General features: G+C 43.0%; 1 protein-coding gene across 4 annotated transcripts in view; it reads right to left on the reverse strand.

Moving 5' to 3' along the window:
- Positions 1-17,215, reverse strand: part of APOO (apolipoprotein O) — a 74,940-nt gene that overhangs the window by 31,171 nt on the left and 26,554 nt on the right. For 2 of the 4 annotated variants that reach the window (XM_005593179.5, XM_005593178.5), the window contains exons 2-5: positions 16,220-16,327; positions 14,313-14,432; positions 9,705-9,759; positions 4,167-4,262 (exon numbers count right to left, since the gene is read on the reverse strand). In XM_005593179.5, coding sequence (XP_005593236.1) covers positions 4,167-4,262; positions 9,705-9,759; positions 14,313-14,432; positions 16,220-16,327 — 379 coding nt within the window. The remainder of the gene's footprint in view (positions 1-4,166; positions 4,263-9,704; positions 9,760-14,312; positions 14,433-16,219; positions 16,328-17,215) is intronic. The other 2 variants (XM_074030234.1, XM_015443481.4) reach the window with 1 other exon arrangement.

Here is a 17,215-nt window from a genome sequence, read left to right on the forward strand (position 1 = left end):
GCTGCAACCTCTGCCTCCCGGGTTCAAGTGATTCTCCTGCTTTCGCCTCCCAAGTAGCCAGGATTACAGGCGCCAGTCACCATGCCTGGCTAATGTTTATATTTTTAGTAGAGGTGGGGTTTCACCATGTTGGCCAGGTTGGTTTTCAACTCCTGACCTCAGGTGATTCATCCGCCTTGACCCTCCGAAGTGCTGGGATTACAGGTGTGAGCCACTGTGCCCCGCCAGAATGTGTATGTTAATCCTTAAACAGTTCTAATCATGTAAGTGCTGCTTATTGGCTTTAAAACTTTAAACAGACAAATCCCCAAAGATGGAACTGGGGTTGCTGAAGAGAATACAAATATTATCAACCTAGACTATTAATGATTTACTGTTTCTCTCTTGATCCTGTTGCGTGAATTGAAAGGGTGTAATTCTCCTGGAAGAGAAAAGCCTGTCATAACCCTGCATAGTGCTTCTCCCCTGCTCCCACCCACTTGAAGCAGCTCACCCAAGTGAGGACCAGGGAAAGAGCAGCCAACCTGCCACCCAGTCATTTCTCACTCCTCCAGGGAGAGCCGAGAAGTGGCAGCTCTCGGGCCTCCAGCTCCTGCTGGTTCACACAATGAGCTGGGGACCCCAGAACTTCAGGAAGGAGGTGTAATCATATTCCCCGGCCCCTACTTCCATGCCCACATCTCCCAAGAGGCCAGTGGTATGGGTTGTCACTATCAGCACTGCCAGGGGCTGGGGGAACCACTGGTGCCAATGCTGGGGAGAGCCACCAGAAAGCAACAATAGTGTCAACAACCATGTGTCATCTTGGAGTGGTCCGGCTGGGCCCACCTCCTCTGAATGAACATCCATTCACCTCTCTGAGAGCCTCTTGTCACCATCACAGTCATGGCAATCCTCATCAACTGAAGCAGACTACCTTAGCAGATATGCTCAAGAAACCCCACCAGGCTGGGCATGGTGGCTCGCAACTATGATCCCAGCACTTTGGGAGGCTGAGGCGGGAGGATCACTTGAGGTCAGGAGTTCAAAGACCAGCCTGGTCAACATGGTGAAACCTCGTGTCTACTAAAAATACAAAAATTAGCCAGGCATGGTGGTGCACGCCTGTAGTCCCGGCTACTTGGGAGGCTGAGGCAGGAGAATCACCTGAACCCAGGAGGCGGGGTTGTGGTGAGCCTGAGATCATACCACTGCACTCCAGCCTGGATGACATAGCAAGACTCTGTCTCAAAAAAAAAAAAAAGGAACCCCATCAGGAGGGACCTTCTGCACCCACCCATCCTGCTGCTGCCCTCAAAAGGGACCATCCACCTGGAGGGGCCTGCAAACCACTCTGGCTACCCACAGACATCCCTACCACCCCACTCATCCTGCTTGGTGAACCCCTCTGATGCTACTCACCTCAGGCCTTTCTATACCCAGAGCTCAGGGGAAAAGACCTGCTAGTGCACATGTGTGTGTGTGTGGCTGCATGAAATATTTGTGAAAAAGAACTAAGGTGTCAAATTATTTTAATACTACCAAGCTCTCCCCAGGAAAAGGAAGAAGAGAGATAGAAACAAACAAAATCAGAGAACTAGGACCCACTGTAGCAGATATCCTCATGCTGCTGCTCTGGCCAGGAGAGCACGGTCTCCAATCCTCCTTAGGATGGTCACCCTAGTGGGTGTGCCGGGGACAAACTCTCGGCACTGTAGGAACGTACCCACAGCACAGAAAACGTTTTCTTTGGACCTGGAAGACTTCCCTAGGGCCACGCTCTAACCACGGAGAGGGAGGGGGAAGCTCCTCTCACTCACTTCTACATTCCTATCTCCCTAACAATAGCTGAAATCCCAACACCCTGGCCTTGGGATGTTCATCAATCTCAAACACTATCTAAATAAGACCGAATGCTCTTTTGAACAGCTTTGCAAGAAATGAGGTGAAAGAAGTTTAGGGGAAAATGTTGGTTCATACGTTTATTACAAAAAATAAGCTGGAAATTTAATTCTGACATATTCTGCATGAGACGGGAGGAGGGCATGAAGACTGTGACATGAGTTGCTTTCACAGGTGAGCTGGTAGCGCCACCAGGGCAGTGTCTACCCTCCAGATTAAAAAATAACAGCCATTAGCAGGGCACGGCAGCTCATGCCTATAATCCCAGCACTTTGGGGGGCACCAAGGGAGGTGGATGGCTTGAGTTCAGGAGTTCAAGACCAGCCTGGGCAACATAGTGAAACCCCGTCTCTACTAAAAATACAAAAATTACCTGGGCATGGTGGCAGGCGCCTGTAATCCCAGCTACTTGAAAGACTGAGGTGAGAGGATCACTTGAGCCCAGGAGGTCCAGGCTGCAGTGAGCTATGATCACACCACTGCACTCCAGCCTGGGTGACAGAGTGAGACCCTGTCTCAAAAAAGAAATCAACTTAAAAAAATAAAATAAGGCTGGGCGTGGTAGCTCACACCTGTAATCCCAGCACTTTGGGACATTGAGGCAAGCCAATCACTTGAGGTCAGGAGTTGGAGACCAGCCTGGCCAACACGATGAAACCCCATCTCTACTAAAAATACAAAAATTAGTTGGGCGTGGTGGTGCACATCTATAATCCCAGCTACTTGGGAGGTTGAGGCAGGAGAATCATTTGAATCCAGGAGGCGGAGCGTGCAGTGAGCTGAGATTGTGCCACTGCACTCCAGCCTGGGCGACAGAGCAAGATTCTATCTCAAACTAAACTAAACTAAAGTAACAACTATTGCATGTAGAGGGAAGATTTTTTAAATTGGAGGAATAGGACTGATACAGTTTTAATGATTCTATCCTCCAAATCTCATGTTGAAATGTGAATCCCCATGCTGGGAAGTGTTTGGGTCATGGGGGTGGATCCCACATGAATGGCTTGGTGCCCTCCCAGTGGTAATGAGTAATTTCTCACTCTGTTAGTTCACACGAGGGCTGGTTGTTTAAAAGAGCCTGGCATCTCTCTAGCTCCCTCCCTCACCATGTGACGCACCTGCTCCCCCTTTGCCTTCCACCACGATTGGAAGCTTTCTGAAGCCCTCAACAGAAATAGATGCTGATGCCATGCTTCTTGTACAGCTTACAGAACTGTGAGCCAAATAAACCGCTTTTCTTTTTTTTTTTTTTTTTTTTGAGATGGAGTCTCGCACTGTCACCCAGGCTGGAGTGCAGTGGCTCGATCTCAGCTCACTGAAAGCCCCGCCCCCCAGGTTCACGCCATTCTCCTGCCTCAGCATCCCAAGTAGCTGGGACTACAGGCGCCCGCCACCACGCCTGGTTAATTTTTTTGTATTTTTAGTAGAGACGGGGTTTCACCGTGTTAGCCAGGATGGTCTTGATCTCCTGACCTTGTGATCCGCCTGCCTCGGCCTCCCAAAGTGCTGGAATTACAGGCGTGAGTCGCCATGCCCAGCACCTCTTTATAATTACCCAGCCTCAGATATTCCTTTAGAGCAATGCAAAACAAACTAATACAGGGACCAAACTAGTCTCTATGGTTCTTTTACTGCAGTCTGATTACAGGGTTCATAAACTTTCTTCATTAGGAACGATGGTAACGTCAGAATTTTATACCATAAACATTAAGTTTCCAACCAGTGAAACTTCAAGTAGTTCATAACAAACTCATCTCATCATAGCAAAGTATTTTATCAGCCTTTATTTCCTATAGATATTTTATAATTTAGCAGTATAGTAATACTTTTAAGTTGGCATTTGTTAGCATTTAACTTTAAGCATTTTTAAAGTTTTTGTCATCACTGACTGAAGTCATGACAAATCAAGAAGGTAATAAAATCTCTATTAAATCACTGCTGTATTTACTGTGATTAATATAGCCTGATCTTAATAGTGAAATGTTTAGGAACAGTTTCTCAGGTGTGAAAGACTTTAAAATTTTGCTCTTTCTGGACCGAAGAATAATAGAGATTTGATCAAGTAAATGTGCCTATAAAGGATAACTTCTTTTTTTTACCAAGATTATACAATTTCTATTTATGTTTAAAATCAAATATGATAACCGTATCAATTATATATTAAGAAAGCCATATTTAGGAACCAACTCATTATTCTGAAACCTGGTAAATGAAGGGAAAGAATGAAACATATATTCTATCTCTGCTTTATGAGCTGACTGTTAAACCCACAAAATTGCACCTACCTCTAGCCAAAAGGAGTCCAATAAGGCCAGCAAAACCAATAACACCAAGTCTTGGAAAAAATCCAGGAGGTGCATTTTGGAGATAATCATAGCTGTCTACAATAGAATTAGACCAGGAAGCAGTTCCATAAATTTCTCATTAAAAAACAAAACAAAAAGTCTTATACAGTATATAATATGTATATACAATATCAAGGGCTTTTCAAATCACATATTCTCTGCATTCTGCTACTGTACTTCTTTTCAACATATTCTTTTTATGTAACATATAAACAAGATTTACTATTCACATAACAAGTGTCCAATTTTCTTTTCTTTCTTTTTTTTTTTTTTTTGAGATGCAGTTTTGCTCTTGTTGCCCAGGCTGGAGTGCAATGGTATGATCTCAGCTCACAGCAACCTCTGCCTCCCGAGTTCAAGCGATTCTCCTGCCTCAGCCTCGAGTAGCTGGGATTCCAGGCGCCCACCACCTCACCCGGCTAACTTTTGTATTTTTAGTAGAGATGTGCTTTCACCATGTTGGCTAGGCTGGTCTCGAACTCCTGACCTCAGGTGACCCACCCGCCTCAGCTTCCCAAAGTGCTGGGATTACAGGTGTGAGCCACTGCGCCTGCCTGCAAGTGTCCAATTTTCAACTACCTTTGGTCCAACAACTTACTGACAATGAAGTAATGTTAAATTACTTTCATATTCCTGAAAGCAACAGATCTGAATCAGCAATTTGCACAGGGAGGAATACAAACACAGGGATCCTATGCTATTCAAATTCTTGTTATGTAAACACAAAAACAGAATAGATTTGGATAAATCTTTGGATAGATCTATTGCTATCTGAAGCTTTGCTACTTGCTCTCTGAAACTCAGGAACCAAAAACAAGCTGTGAGTGGTGGCTCATCCCTATAAGCTCAACACTTTTCAAGGGTAAGGCAGAAGAATCACTTGAGTCCAGGAGTTCAAGGCTGCAGTGAGCTACGTCCGCACCACTGTACTCCAGCCTGACAGCCTGAGCCACAGAGCAAGACACAGCCTCTTAAAAAAAAAAAAAAAAAAAAAAAAAGGCCAGGCGCGGTGGCTCACTCCTGTAATCCCAGCACTTTGGGAGGCCGAGGGGGGAGGATCACAAAGTCAGGAGTTCGAGACCAGCCTGACCAACATGGTAAAACCCCATCTCTACTAAAAATACAAAAAAATTAGCTGGGCGTGGTAGCACATGCCTGTAATCCCAGCTACTCAGGAGGCTGAGGCAGGAGAATTACTTGAACCCGAGAGGTGGAGGCTGCAGTGAGCCAAGATCATGCCACTGCACTCCAGCCTGGGTGACAGAGTGAGACTCCTCAAAAGAAAAAAAAAAGAAATCAAATACCTTAGACTCAGAAAAATAAGTATCCTTTGCCATCTGAACTCATTATTCAAACTCAAGAACAGAATAAATTTGGATAATAAAGGAAACTTGTAAGTTCACTCAGGAAATAGCCACTGTTGACCACCGCTGATGGTGATAGAATCAATAAAAATACGTACAACATGTGAACCTATTCATCATGCCTGAACATGCCTTCTGACTTCATTCACATAATGCCTCCTCTCCTTTCCACTGAGCCAATCCCACCTCATAAAAGCCAGCTTGAGTCCTACCTCTACACAAAAGCCTTTCCTAAGCTCATCAGTCCATACCTCTCTCCCTCCTCTAAAGTCCCATCATATTTATTCTCTGTACCATCACTTGGTACCTAATCCTATAGTACCCTGTGTTTAATTATTCAGGTGTGTATCTGGTGTCTCCCCAAGGAGAATGTAAGCTCCATAATGATGGATTGCTTATACTCCTGTGTTATCTTCCTTCAGTGGTAATAACGGATGTTCATTCAATAGATATTTATTAAGAATGATGGCCGGGTGTGGTGGTTCACACCCGTAATCCCAGCACTTTGGGAGGCCAAGGTAGGAGGACTGCTTGAGTCCAGGAGTTCAAGAACAGCCTGGGCAACATGGCAAAACCCTGTCTCTCCAAAAAGTTTTAAAAAAATTAGCCAGGGGTGGTGATGCATGTCTGTGGTCCCAGCTACTTGGGAGGCTGAGGTGGGAGGATTGCTTCAGTCCAGGAGGTCAAGGCTGCAGTGAGCTATGATCATGCCACTACACTACAGCCTAGGTGACTGAGACCCTGTCTCCAAACAAAAACAGGCCAGGCGTGGTGGCTCACGCCTGTAATCCCAGCACTTTGGGAGGCTGGTGAGGGTAGATCACAAAGTCAGGAGTTCGAGACCAGCCTGACTAACATGGTGAAACCCCGTCTCTACAGAAAATACAAAAATTAGCCAGGCGTAGTGGCGTGTGCCTGTAATCCCAGCTACCCAGGAGGCTGGGGCAGGAGAATCACTTGAACCTGGGAGGCAGAGGTTGCAGTGAGCCGAGATCATGCCATTGCACTCCAGCCTGAGCAACAGAGCAAGACTCCGTCTCAAAAAAAAAAAAAAAAAAATCACACTGCCAGGAGTTGATAAATACTGGATGAATTAACAAATGATTTTTAGCTAGGTCATGACTTAAACAAAGCCCTTGTCTCCTTCTCAATCTCATCTTCAGCACTCCCTATCTGCTTAGGGTTCCTCAAACATCCAATACCAACTCACACCTCTAAGCCTGATCATGCTGTGACCAGTGCGCAATGCCTGCTTCCAGCAGTCCCATCCCCACCTTTTGGTGTGGCTAACACTGTTCCTTCAAGATTCACTTCAGAAATCCTTCCCTGACTGCTCCCACCTCCTCAATTTCGATTAAACTAATTTCCTTCCTCTGAACCTTCAATAACGGTCTGTCATTATATCTGTATTTGCACTAGTACTGAATAATGTGTTACATGCATCTCAGTGGTTGTGACCACTGTCTTAACCAATCTCAATTTTCAAGGTCTGGCAGAATGGTGACTTAGAAAATATATGCAGAACTGAAGTAATAAACTGGAAAATTCAGTAATTCTGTCCCCTAAGTAATACCAGATACATGCCAGTTTTCCTTTTCCTGGGTTCTTTGGGAAATGTGATCATTTTAAATACGACTATAGGACTTGTATTATGTTTGCATTAATTACTGTCTGGCCTGTTACTTATTTTGCCTTTAGCCTAGTTTTTACTTTCCATCCTCTAGTCTGGGTCATTTGAGGCAATTTTTTACTTCCCTTTATTTTTGCCTACTAGCCCAGTGTTGCTCAATTCTAGATGTGTACACAGAGCAGTTGACAGAGGGACACCCAGATGGCTGTGGTGAGCTGCGCCAAAGTGGGTAAATCACAAAGAAAGGGGAAAGAAGATATGTTTTAAGACTGCACAGAGTCTGGGCAACAAAGTGAGACCCTGTCTCTACAAAAAAATGGAAAAAATTAGCTGGGTGTGATGGCACATGCCTGTAATCCTAGTTATTCGGGAGGATGAGCTGGGAGGATTGCTTGAGCCCAGGAAGTCGAGGCTGCAGTGAGCTATGATCATATCACTGCATTCCAGCCTAGATGACAGAGTAAGTTCCTGTCTCAGAAAAATTTAAACAAGAGACCTCTCAGCCACACACGTACAGATAAAAGACTATATCAGGAGTTCTCTAGTTTCCTCAGATAAAAATGAAGATAATAAGGTATCTGTCAGGTTGTTATGAGGATTAAATTAATATATATATATATATATATTTCAAATTTTTGTGGGTACACAGTAGGTATATATATTTACGGAGTAAAGGAGGTATTTTGGTTCAGCCATACAATGCATAATAATCACATCAGGGTAAATGAGGTATCCTTTACCTCAAGTATTTATCATTTTTCTTTGTGTTACAAGCATCCCAATTCTACTCTTTTAGTTTATTTACAATAACTAAAAGAGTATAGCTTTTTTAGTTAAATAAAATGTACAATAAGCCAGGCACGGCGGCTCACACCTGTAATCCCAGCACTTTGGGAGGCCGAGGTGGGTGGATCGCCTGAGGTCAGGAGTTCGATACCAGCCTGACCAACATGGTGAAACCCGTCTCTACTAAAAATACAAAAAATAGGCTGGGCGTGGTGGTGTGCGCCTGTAGTGCTAGCTATTCGGGAGGCTGAGATAGAATTGCTTGAACCTGGGAGGCGGAGGTTGCAGTGAGCCAAGACAGTGCCACTGCACTCCAGCCTGGGCAACAGAGTGAGAATCTGTCTCATAGAAATAAAAAATAATAAAATAATAAAAAATAAAATGTACAATAAAGTCTTGTTGACTGCAGTCACCCTACTGTGCTATCAAATACTAAGTATTATTCATTCTAACTATATTTTTGTACTCATTAACCATCCTTACTCCTCCCCCAATAAACTGGAATTTTTAAAGCACTTAGAATAGTACCTGACATTTAAGTCTTAAATAAGTGTTTATGAAATTAATAAAATTAAGATGTTACTTATTAACATGCCTTAATAATTTAAAGAACCAGTAGGGGGCCGGGTACAGTGGCTCACACCTATAATCCCAATACTTTGGGCCAAGGTGGGCAGATCACTTGAGGTCAAGAATTTGAGACCAGCCCGGCTAACAAGGTGAAACCCTGTCTCTACTAAAAATACAAAAATTAGCTGGACATGGGGTGCACGCTTGTAATCCCAGCTACTCGGGAAGCTGAGGTGGGAGAATCGCTTGAACCTGAGAGACAAAGGTATTAGTGAGCTGAGATTGTGTCACTGCACTCTAGCCGGAGTGACAGTGAGATTTTGTCTCAAAAAAAAAAAAAAGAACCAGTAGGCAGCTATTACTATGTCTGTCTTCTAATGATAAATTTATCTGACAGTCTCAGAAATATCAGGACATCAATACACTATGATGATCTTAGCAAAGAAATAAACTGTATTCATGTTTATTTTGTTCTATCATGGAAACAAACCCTTGTAAAAACAAGATTTTGTTTCCGAGATACCAAATAAGGGGAATGAAATACGATCGGCAGCTTTACTAATTCACCAGTCTCTGATGAACATTAGTCAGAACATGGACTGTGAATCCAGTTTGTGAGTATATGTGATAAGTGGCCCACAACTGAAAAACAATCAAGGAAAATAAAACCAAATGAAAAAAAAAAATGTAAGAACACTATCAATTATGCAATAAGACCTTTCACAGGAGTACCAGCTCAGCTCCTTCCTGCTTCAAAACTTCTAGAGCATGTAATTGCAATGCAAATGAACTATTCCGATTCAGAAAATCTATTGATGAATTAGTATGGTGTATTACACTGCACCTGGAAATGAGATTCTTTTTTTTTTTTTAAGCAGTGTATCTGTACTTGCTAGCCCAAGAATCCTAACGATCTGGAAGAGACTTACCTGACTATTTGGGGACACTAGTTGCCTGAAATCTGATGAAAACAACAGTTCCTCTTCCCAGAAAAATCCACATAGCTCTGAAATTCTGCATATACTTTTAAGGAATCCACAGATTTCTTGGAGCTCATTCATGGAACTCCGATTAAAGAGTTCAATGTTAATGAAGTAGCTGATTATGCCTAATTTAAAATCAACTTACCTAACCCCCATTGAACCAAATTTTGCATCTTGGGCTTAGTTTGGGAGTACGTTTCCTAAAAAGGTAAAAAGAAACTGAATGAAACTATTCACAGGATCTGCTGATTAGAAAGTTAACAGAATAAATATACTTGTCTTTACTGAATAAATTATCATGTTATTAACACTTTTTGAACAAAGGGATACACTGTCTATCTGGGTCTTTTTGTTTGTTTTTCCTATTATAATCTTCCCTTCACTGCAAATAACTCAGCAGAATGGCTTATTACTGCCACAGGAAGCAGATTCCAAGCAGAGTGGTTTCAACAATCCAGCCGTTTCACTCTTCCATTAAAATGGAAAAAACAGACTAAAAACCAATCTCCTTGATACTTAACTGGCAAGCTTTTCTCCATGAGATTAAATCTGTCTTTCATATTAACTACTTCCTGATCTGCCATTAATTAGAGCCTACATCTGGAAACTGCCCATTTGAAGCAAGAATGACCAGCTTTAATGAGACAAAGAAGCCTATAGCCCAAAGCAAATGAGGTGTCAACATTCTCTTAAAAACAATAAAAAGGCTTTGTGGCCAGGAATGATGGCTCCCTCCTGTAATCCCAGCACTTTGGGAAGCCAAGTTGGGCAGATCACCTGAGGTCAGGAGTTGGAGACCAGCCTGACAAACATGGTGAAACCCTGTCTCTACTAAAAATACAAAAATTAGCCGGGTGTGGTGGCACGCGCCTCTAGTCTTAGCTACTCAGGAGGCTGAAACAGGAGAGTCACTTGAATCTAGGAAGCGGAGGTTGCAGTGAGCCGAGATGGTGCCACTGCACTCCAGCCTGGGTGACAGAGCGAGACTCTGTCTCCAAAAAAAAAAAAAAAAAAAAAAAAGGCTTTGTACATGAACATCACATGATCCTAAAGAAAACAAGGGGACCGCTAGAAGGTATCCACCTTCAAGAAGTCTACAGTGAAGACAAGAAGAAATACATGGGTATCAGAAAGTATCAAAACTAGTTGCCATTTGGAAAAGGATTTTTTTATTTTTATTTTTATTAATTTTTTTTTTTTTTTGAGATAGAGTTTCGCTCTTGTCGCCCAGGCTGGAGTGCAATGGCGCAATCTCTGCTCACTGCAACCTCCGCCTCCTGGGTTCAAGTGATTGTCCTGCCTCAGCCTCCTGAGTAGCTGCGATTACAGGCGCCCACCACCACACCCAGCTAATTTTCGTATTTTTGGTAGAGACAGAGTTGCACTATGTTGGCCAGGCTGGTCTCCAACTCCTGACCTCAGGTGATCCGCCTGCCTCAGCCTCCCAAAGTGCTGGGATTACAGGCGTGAACCACTGCGTCCCGCCTGGAAAAGGATTTGTTTTGTGTGCTTCAGTTCAAGTCAGGACAAGCTATCCTCATTCTTTTAAATGACCTGAAACAATAAATGCCGAATTAGGCAGAAGATCTAAAGAACTGAGTATCACTTCATTAGAATCCATTATTTCACACCTGTAATCCCAGTACTTTGGGAGGCTAAGGCAGGAGTATCTCGTGAGGTCAGGAATTTGAGACCAGCCTGGGCAACAGCAGAGACCCCATCTCTACAAAAAAATAAAAATATTAGCTGGGCATGGTGGTATGTGTCTGTAGTCCGAGCTACTTGAGAGGCTGAGGTGGGCAGATCTCTTGAGCCCAGGAGTTCGAGATCAGCCTGGGCAACACGGTGAAACCTTGTCTCTACTAAAAAAAAAAAAAGAAAAAAGAAAAGAAAGGAAAGGAAAGGAAAAGAAAAGAAAGGAAAGGAAAGGAAAAGAAAAGAAACGAAACCTTCAGATCAATATCTAGAATGATTGCCCACTTCTTTTGATAGCTTAATATTTTTACTATTAAAAAAAATTTAAGGCTGGGCACAGTGGGTCATGCCTGTAATCTCAGCACTTTGGGAGGCCGAGGTGGGTGGATCACAAGGTCAACAGATCAAGACCATCCTGGCCAACATGGTGAAATCCCGTCTCTACTAAAAATACAAAAATTAGCTGGGTGTAGTGGCACATGCCTGTAGTCCCAGCTACTTGGCAGGCTGAGGCAGGAGAATCACTTGAACCCGGGAGGTGGAGGTTGCAGTGAGCTGAGACTGCGCCACTGCACTCCAGTCTGGCGACAGAGCGAGACTCCGTCCCAAAAAAAAAAAAAAAAAAAAAAAAAAAACAAACTTAAATTGGTTCTTCAAGAAAAGGGCCAGAAATTCCTGGTCTGAAAAAGGAACCAGGAATTAGAAATATTCCTATTCACGAAGACTTTGTTCTACCCAGGAAAATAAAACCATTATAATTACAAAAGCTATTATAATTACAAGAAAGTTTTTATATTTAGTAGTAGTGGAAATAAACATGTAGATAACTAATCTATCATCCAGAGAGCTATTTTGCTGCACTGAGTATCACGCATGGAAGAAAAGGTAAAAAACAAAAAGCAACCTTAGGCTAAAAGGTACAAAGTACTTTTATTGCCAAAAAAAAAAAAAACAGACAGACTACAAATAACAGTAGTCATGCCTACATGATACAAAAATATCCACACAAATTTGCTGACTATATCTTAACTACCAGAAGTTTAAAAATCTTTTAGAACAAGAGAATAAAGTCTAGTCATTTTACAACACATTATGTATAAAGTCTTTAGGTATTACTTAACTCAATAATATGGTTATGATACTTAAGTATAACGGCCTAATTTATATTGTTGATAGAGTCCATGCTTACTATTTTCTTTCTAAATTGGTGAACAAAAGTTCAACAGCAGCATAGGCAAAGGAAATTAAAAATTTTTAAACAAGCTCTGGATGAAAATTGAATTTAGGCCAGGCATGGTGGCTCACACCTGTAATCCCAGCACTTGAGGAGGCCAAGGTGGGCAGATCACTTGAGGTCAGGAGTTCAAGATCAGCCTGGCCAACATGGCGAAACCCCATCTCTACTAAAAATACAAAAATTAGCCAGGCATGGTGGCTCGTGCCTATAATCCCAGCTACTCGGGAGGCTGAGGTGGGAGAATTGCTTGAACTCGGGAGGTGGAGGTTGCAGTGAGCCGAGAGCACACTACTGCACTCCAGCCTGGGCAACAGAGCGAGAATCCGTCTCAAAAAACAAACAAAATAAAAAAACAAAAACCAGGCCGGGCGCGGTGGCTCAAGCCTGTAATCCCAGCACTTTGGGAGGCCGAGACGGGCGGATCACGAGGTCAGGAGATCGAGACCATCCTGGCTAACACGGTGAAACCCCGTCTCTACTAAAAAATACAAAAAACTAGCCGGGCGAGGTGGCGGGCGCCTGTAGTCCCAGCTACTCTGGAGGCTGAGGCAGGAGAATGGCGTAAACCCGGGAGGCGGAGCTTGCAGTGAGCTGAGATCCGGCCACTGCACTCCAGCTCGGGTGACAGAGCGAGACTCCGTCTCAAAAAAAAAAAAAAAACAAAACAAAAACCAAAAAACCAAAAAGACTAAATTTATAAATCTCAAGCAAGGTAAATCTAGACAATTTCCCACACATCTACATCTATTAATTTTTATTAAATTTGTCCTCAATTTTCAAAATCAGGATCAAGTATAGCAAATATATGTATCAAAGCCTACAAAAGCATTCTATAGATTGTAAACGTTGGTTACTTATGTTAAAAATCACATAAATACTTTTCATTTACGTAATGACAAATGCCTGACCTAAAACCCAGGCAGGGACAGACACCCATCTGTATATGTAGTTCTTTGGTCACTAGGACAAACAATTCAGTAATCTAGTATGGAATTCTACCCTATTTTAGTATCTACCCTCCTATTATGGCATTCAAAATGCCATATCCACTCCTGGTTTAAGTGGCACTGATTTGTATACTGGGGGAGAAAAACTTCGCAATTTTTATGTAAGTGTTTACACTGCATCTTTTTCCTTTGTTTAGAGTTCCAGGCCACAAGCCTCCCCTGGTAGACAACAATGTTTTCATAACTGCAAGCAACAAGGTAGTTCCTAGCCCCTCTGCTCTCTAGTCAAGGTGTTACGCACTGCCCAGGGAGAGGGAAATTCTCTCTGCAGCTGTGGCAACAGCTGTCACCAGGAAGCTAGAGCATCTCTACACCCCCTCCTCAGATGGCATTGAAGAACATCTGTAAGTCAGGCACTTTTAACTTGGAGCCTGTTATTTAAAATTTTTTTGTGGGTATGCAGTAGGTACACACATTTATGGGGTACATGAGACGTGTTGACACAGGCATGCAATGTGAAATAAGCACAATATGGAGAATGGGGAATTCATCCCCTCAAGCATTTATCCTTAGTGTTACAAACAATCCAATTACACTCTTTAAGTTATTTTAAAATGTACAATTAAATTATTGACTGTAGTCACCCTGTTGTGCTATCAAATAGTAGATTGTATTCATTCTTGCTATTTTTTTTTTGCACCCAGTAGCCATCCCCACCTTTCCCCCAGACCCCCACCCACTACCCTTCCCAGCCTCTGTCAGCCATCTCAGGGCCCTTTATCATGCCTTTTTCCAAAAACATGCAGCCAACACAGACTTTTCTCTATTGACTCTAAACAGAAATGCGTTCACTCCATTTTCAGAACAGTTGTACCTGACACCAGGTTGTGTATGGCTCGCAATAGTGTCGGAGCTGTGAGATGCTTTCTTCAAGCTGGCTCCTTGCCTCCTCCACATACTTCGATTGACCCTCGGGAACTGAATAGAGTGAAAGCTGCACACATTAAAACAAAACAAATATTTAAAAGACGTATTTTCTACAGGATAAATTTACCAAATTTGTAAGTATTTAATATAATATTTCTAATAATTCATGAATTACAGTGACTCTGTGGTCGGGTGTGGTGGTTCACGCTTGTAATCCCAGCACTTTGAGAAGCCAAGGCAGGCGGATCACTTAAGGTCAGGAGTTCGAGACCAGCCTGGCCAACATGCCGAAACCCCATCTCTACTAAAAATACAAAACTTAGCCAGGTGTTGCGGTAGGCGCCTGTAAACCCAGCTACTCGAGAGGCTGAGGCAGGATAATCGCTTGAACCTGGGAAGTGGAGGGAGCGGTAAGCCAAGATCTTGCCACTGCACTCCAGCCTGGGCGAGAGTGAGACTCCATCTCAAAAATAGTAATAATAACACTTCATGAATTCCAGTGACTCTTAAGGGTTACGAGCAACCTGAACTTTACCTCGAACCATCTCTGCACCTTATTTCCTTAATCAACAAGGCCAAGGCCAAAAGGGCAGGGCTATGAGGTGTCCTACCTTCTCCCCACCCACTGACTGCAAACAAAGCAGCTCCTCTTTATCCATTTTATATACTGGTATTTGGTATTCCACCTTAGATTGAGTTTGGAAAAAGGATTTTATTACTCTAAAGGGTGGGTAAAGGGGTTAAAAAAGCTTGAGAGTAACCAAAGGGCATGTCATTCAGTTCAAATGATTGGTCTGATGTTAATCAAAGCAGGAGAGCAGGTTTGTTCCCCACCCAGAGAACTTCTCACAGCCACGGCTGGCTGCCTTCTTCACCCTCAAAAAATGCCACTGTGCCAAGGCCTGAGAAGAGAGTAAAGGGCAAAAGATAAGCTAATTAGCTTTATGTAAACACCAATCAAGTAACCCTACCCAGGACTGCAGGTAGATCCTTACCTCACTTTATTCAAAGGCAACAGAAACTGAATATCCAAAATAGTTAGTGGGAAGTACAGACCAAAAAGGAATGTAAACAGTAGAGAGAAGATTTCTTGTTTTTTTAAATTTAGTATTTATTAAGTATATACTTATGAGCGTCTCCTCCAGCCAAGAAACAGAAAGGATCCAGATCTCTAATTTCTTAGAGAAGAAAAAATGTGAGTATCTTCTTGGCTTGATAAGAATCAAGATAAGCCAAGAATCAGAGAGACCACTTAGAAAAGTGAGTTGTGCTTATAACCTATCTGGACACAGTGGATTCCCCAGTAAACATTTATAAAGTATTCCTTAATTGTGCCCTTAGCTAAGTATCATTAAAGTTTACCTGTTGAAAAAGCCATAGTTTAATAATTTCCCACAAATTAAACAAACTATAAGGAAATATATTTTCTCCGTTTAAATGTCTTCCGGCTGGGCACGGTGGCTCATGCTTGTAATCCCAGAACTTTGGGAGGCTGAGGCGGGTGGATCACCTGAGGTCGGAAGTTTAAGACTAGCCTGGCCAACATGGTGAAACCTCGTCTCTACTAAAAATACAAAATTAGCCAGGCGTGGTGGCACATGCCTGTAATCCCAGCTACTTGGGAGGCTGAGGCAGGAAAATGGCTTGAACCCAGGAGAAGGAGGTTGCAGTGAGCTGAGATCGCACCATTACACTCCAGCCTGGGCAACAAGAGCGAAACTCTGTCTCTAAATAAATAAATAAATTAATGTCTTTTAAACAGTCACATCTTCCTGATATACAACTTGAAAAAAATTATCCTACAGTAACTAAATCAGACACTCAAAATATATCACAACATGAACAACATGTTACCTCATCAACCTTCACGGAATTTTTGGGAGGTGAGTCCTTTTTTGGTGCTGCATAGACTTTGAAGGTGAGCAAGCTCAGGCTGGCTGGCCCCACGGACCTCTGAATTACCTGAAATGCAGAAGCAATCTTAAACCTTCTATCTTACAAACCGAATGTGAAGAACGTGAGCATATTTATAACCTCAGCCACTCCACACCCTGAAAAGCTTACTGTGCTTTATTTTATTTTTATGTTTTCGAGATGGAGTCTTGCTCTGTTGCCCAGGCTGGGCTGTAGTGGCGTGATCTCAGCTCACTGCAACCTCCACCTCCCAGGTTCAAGCGATTCTCCTACCTTAGCCTCCCAAGTAGCTGGGATTACAGGCGTCTGCCACCACACCCGGCTAATTTTTGTATTTTTAGTAGAGATGGGGTTTCGCCATGTTGGCCAGGCTGGTCTTAAACTCCCGACCTCGGGTAATCCGCCCGCCTCGGCCTCCCAAAGTGCTGGGATTATAGGCGTGAGCCACTGCATCTGGCCTACAAAATATATTTTTTAAAAATCAGCCAGGCATGGTGGTATGTGCCTGTAGTCCCAGCTACTCAGGAGACTGAGGTGGGAGAACTCTTGAGTTTGAGGCTGCAGTAAGCCATGATTATGCCACTACACTACAGCCTGGGCAACAGAGTGAGACTCTGTTTCACACACACAAAATAACTGCTCCAAAAAAAAAAAAAAAAAAAAATGATGGGCTGAGAGGAGGGGAGAGCTTTGGGTTTATTAATTTAAACCGTAAATATAAAAAATCTGCTCACGCCTGTAATCCCAGCACTTTGGAAGGCAGAGGCAGGTGGATCACCAGGTCAAGCGTTCGAGACCAGCCTGACCAACATAGTGAAATCCCGTCTCTACTAAAAATACAAAAAAAAAAAAAAAAGAAAAAAAATTTAGCGGGGCATGGTGGCAGGTGCCCATAATCCCAGCTACTCAGAAGGCTGAGGCAGGAGAATCACTTGA

Source organism: Macaca fascicularis, chromosome X (genome assembly GCF_037993035.2).
Source record: "Macaca fascicularis isolate 582-1 chromosome X, T2T-MFA8v1.1".
NCBI lineage: Eukaryota > Metazoa > Chordata > Mammalia > Primates > Cercopithecidae > Macaca > Macaca fascicularis.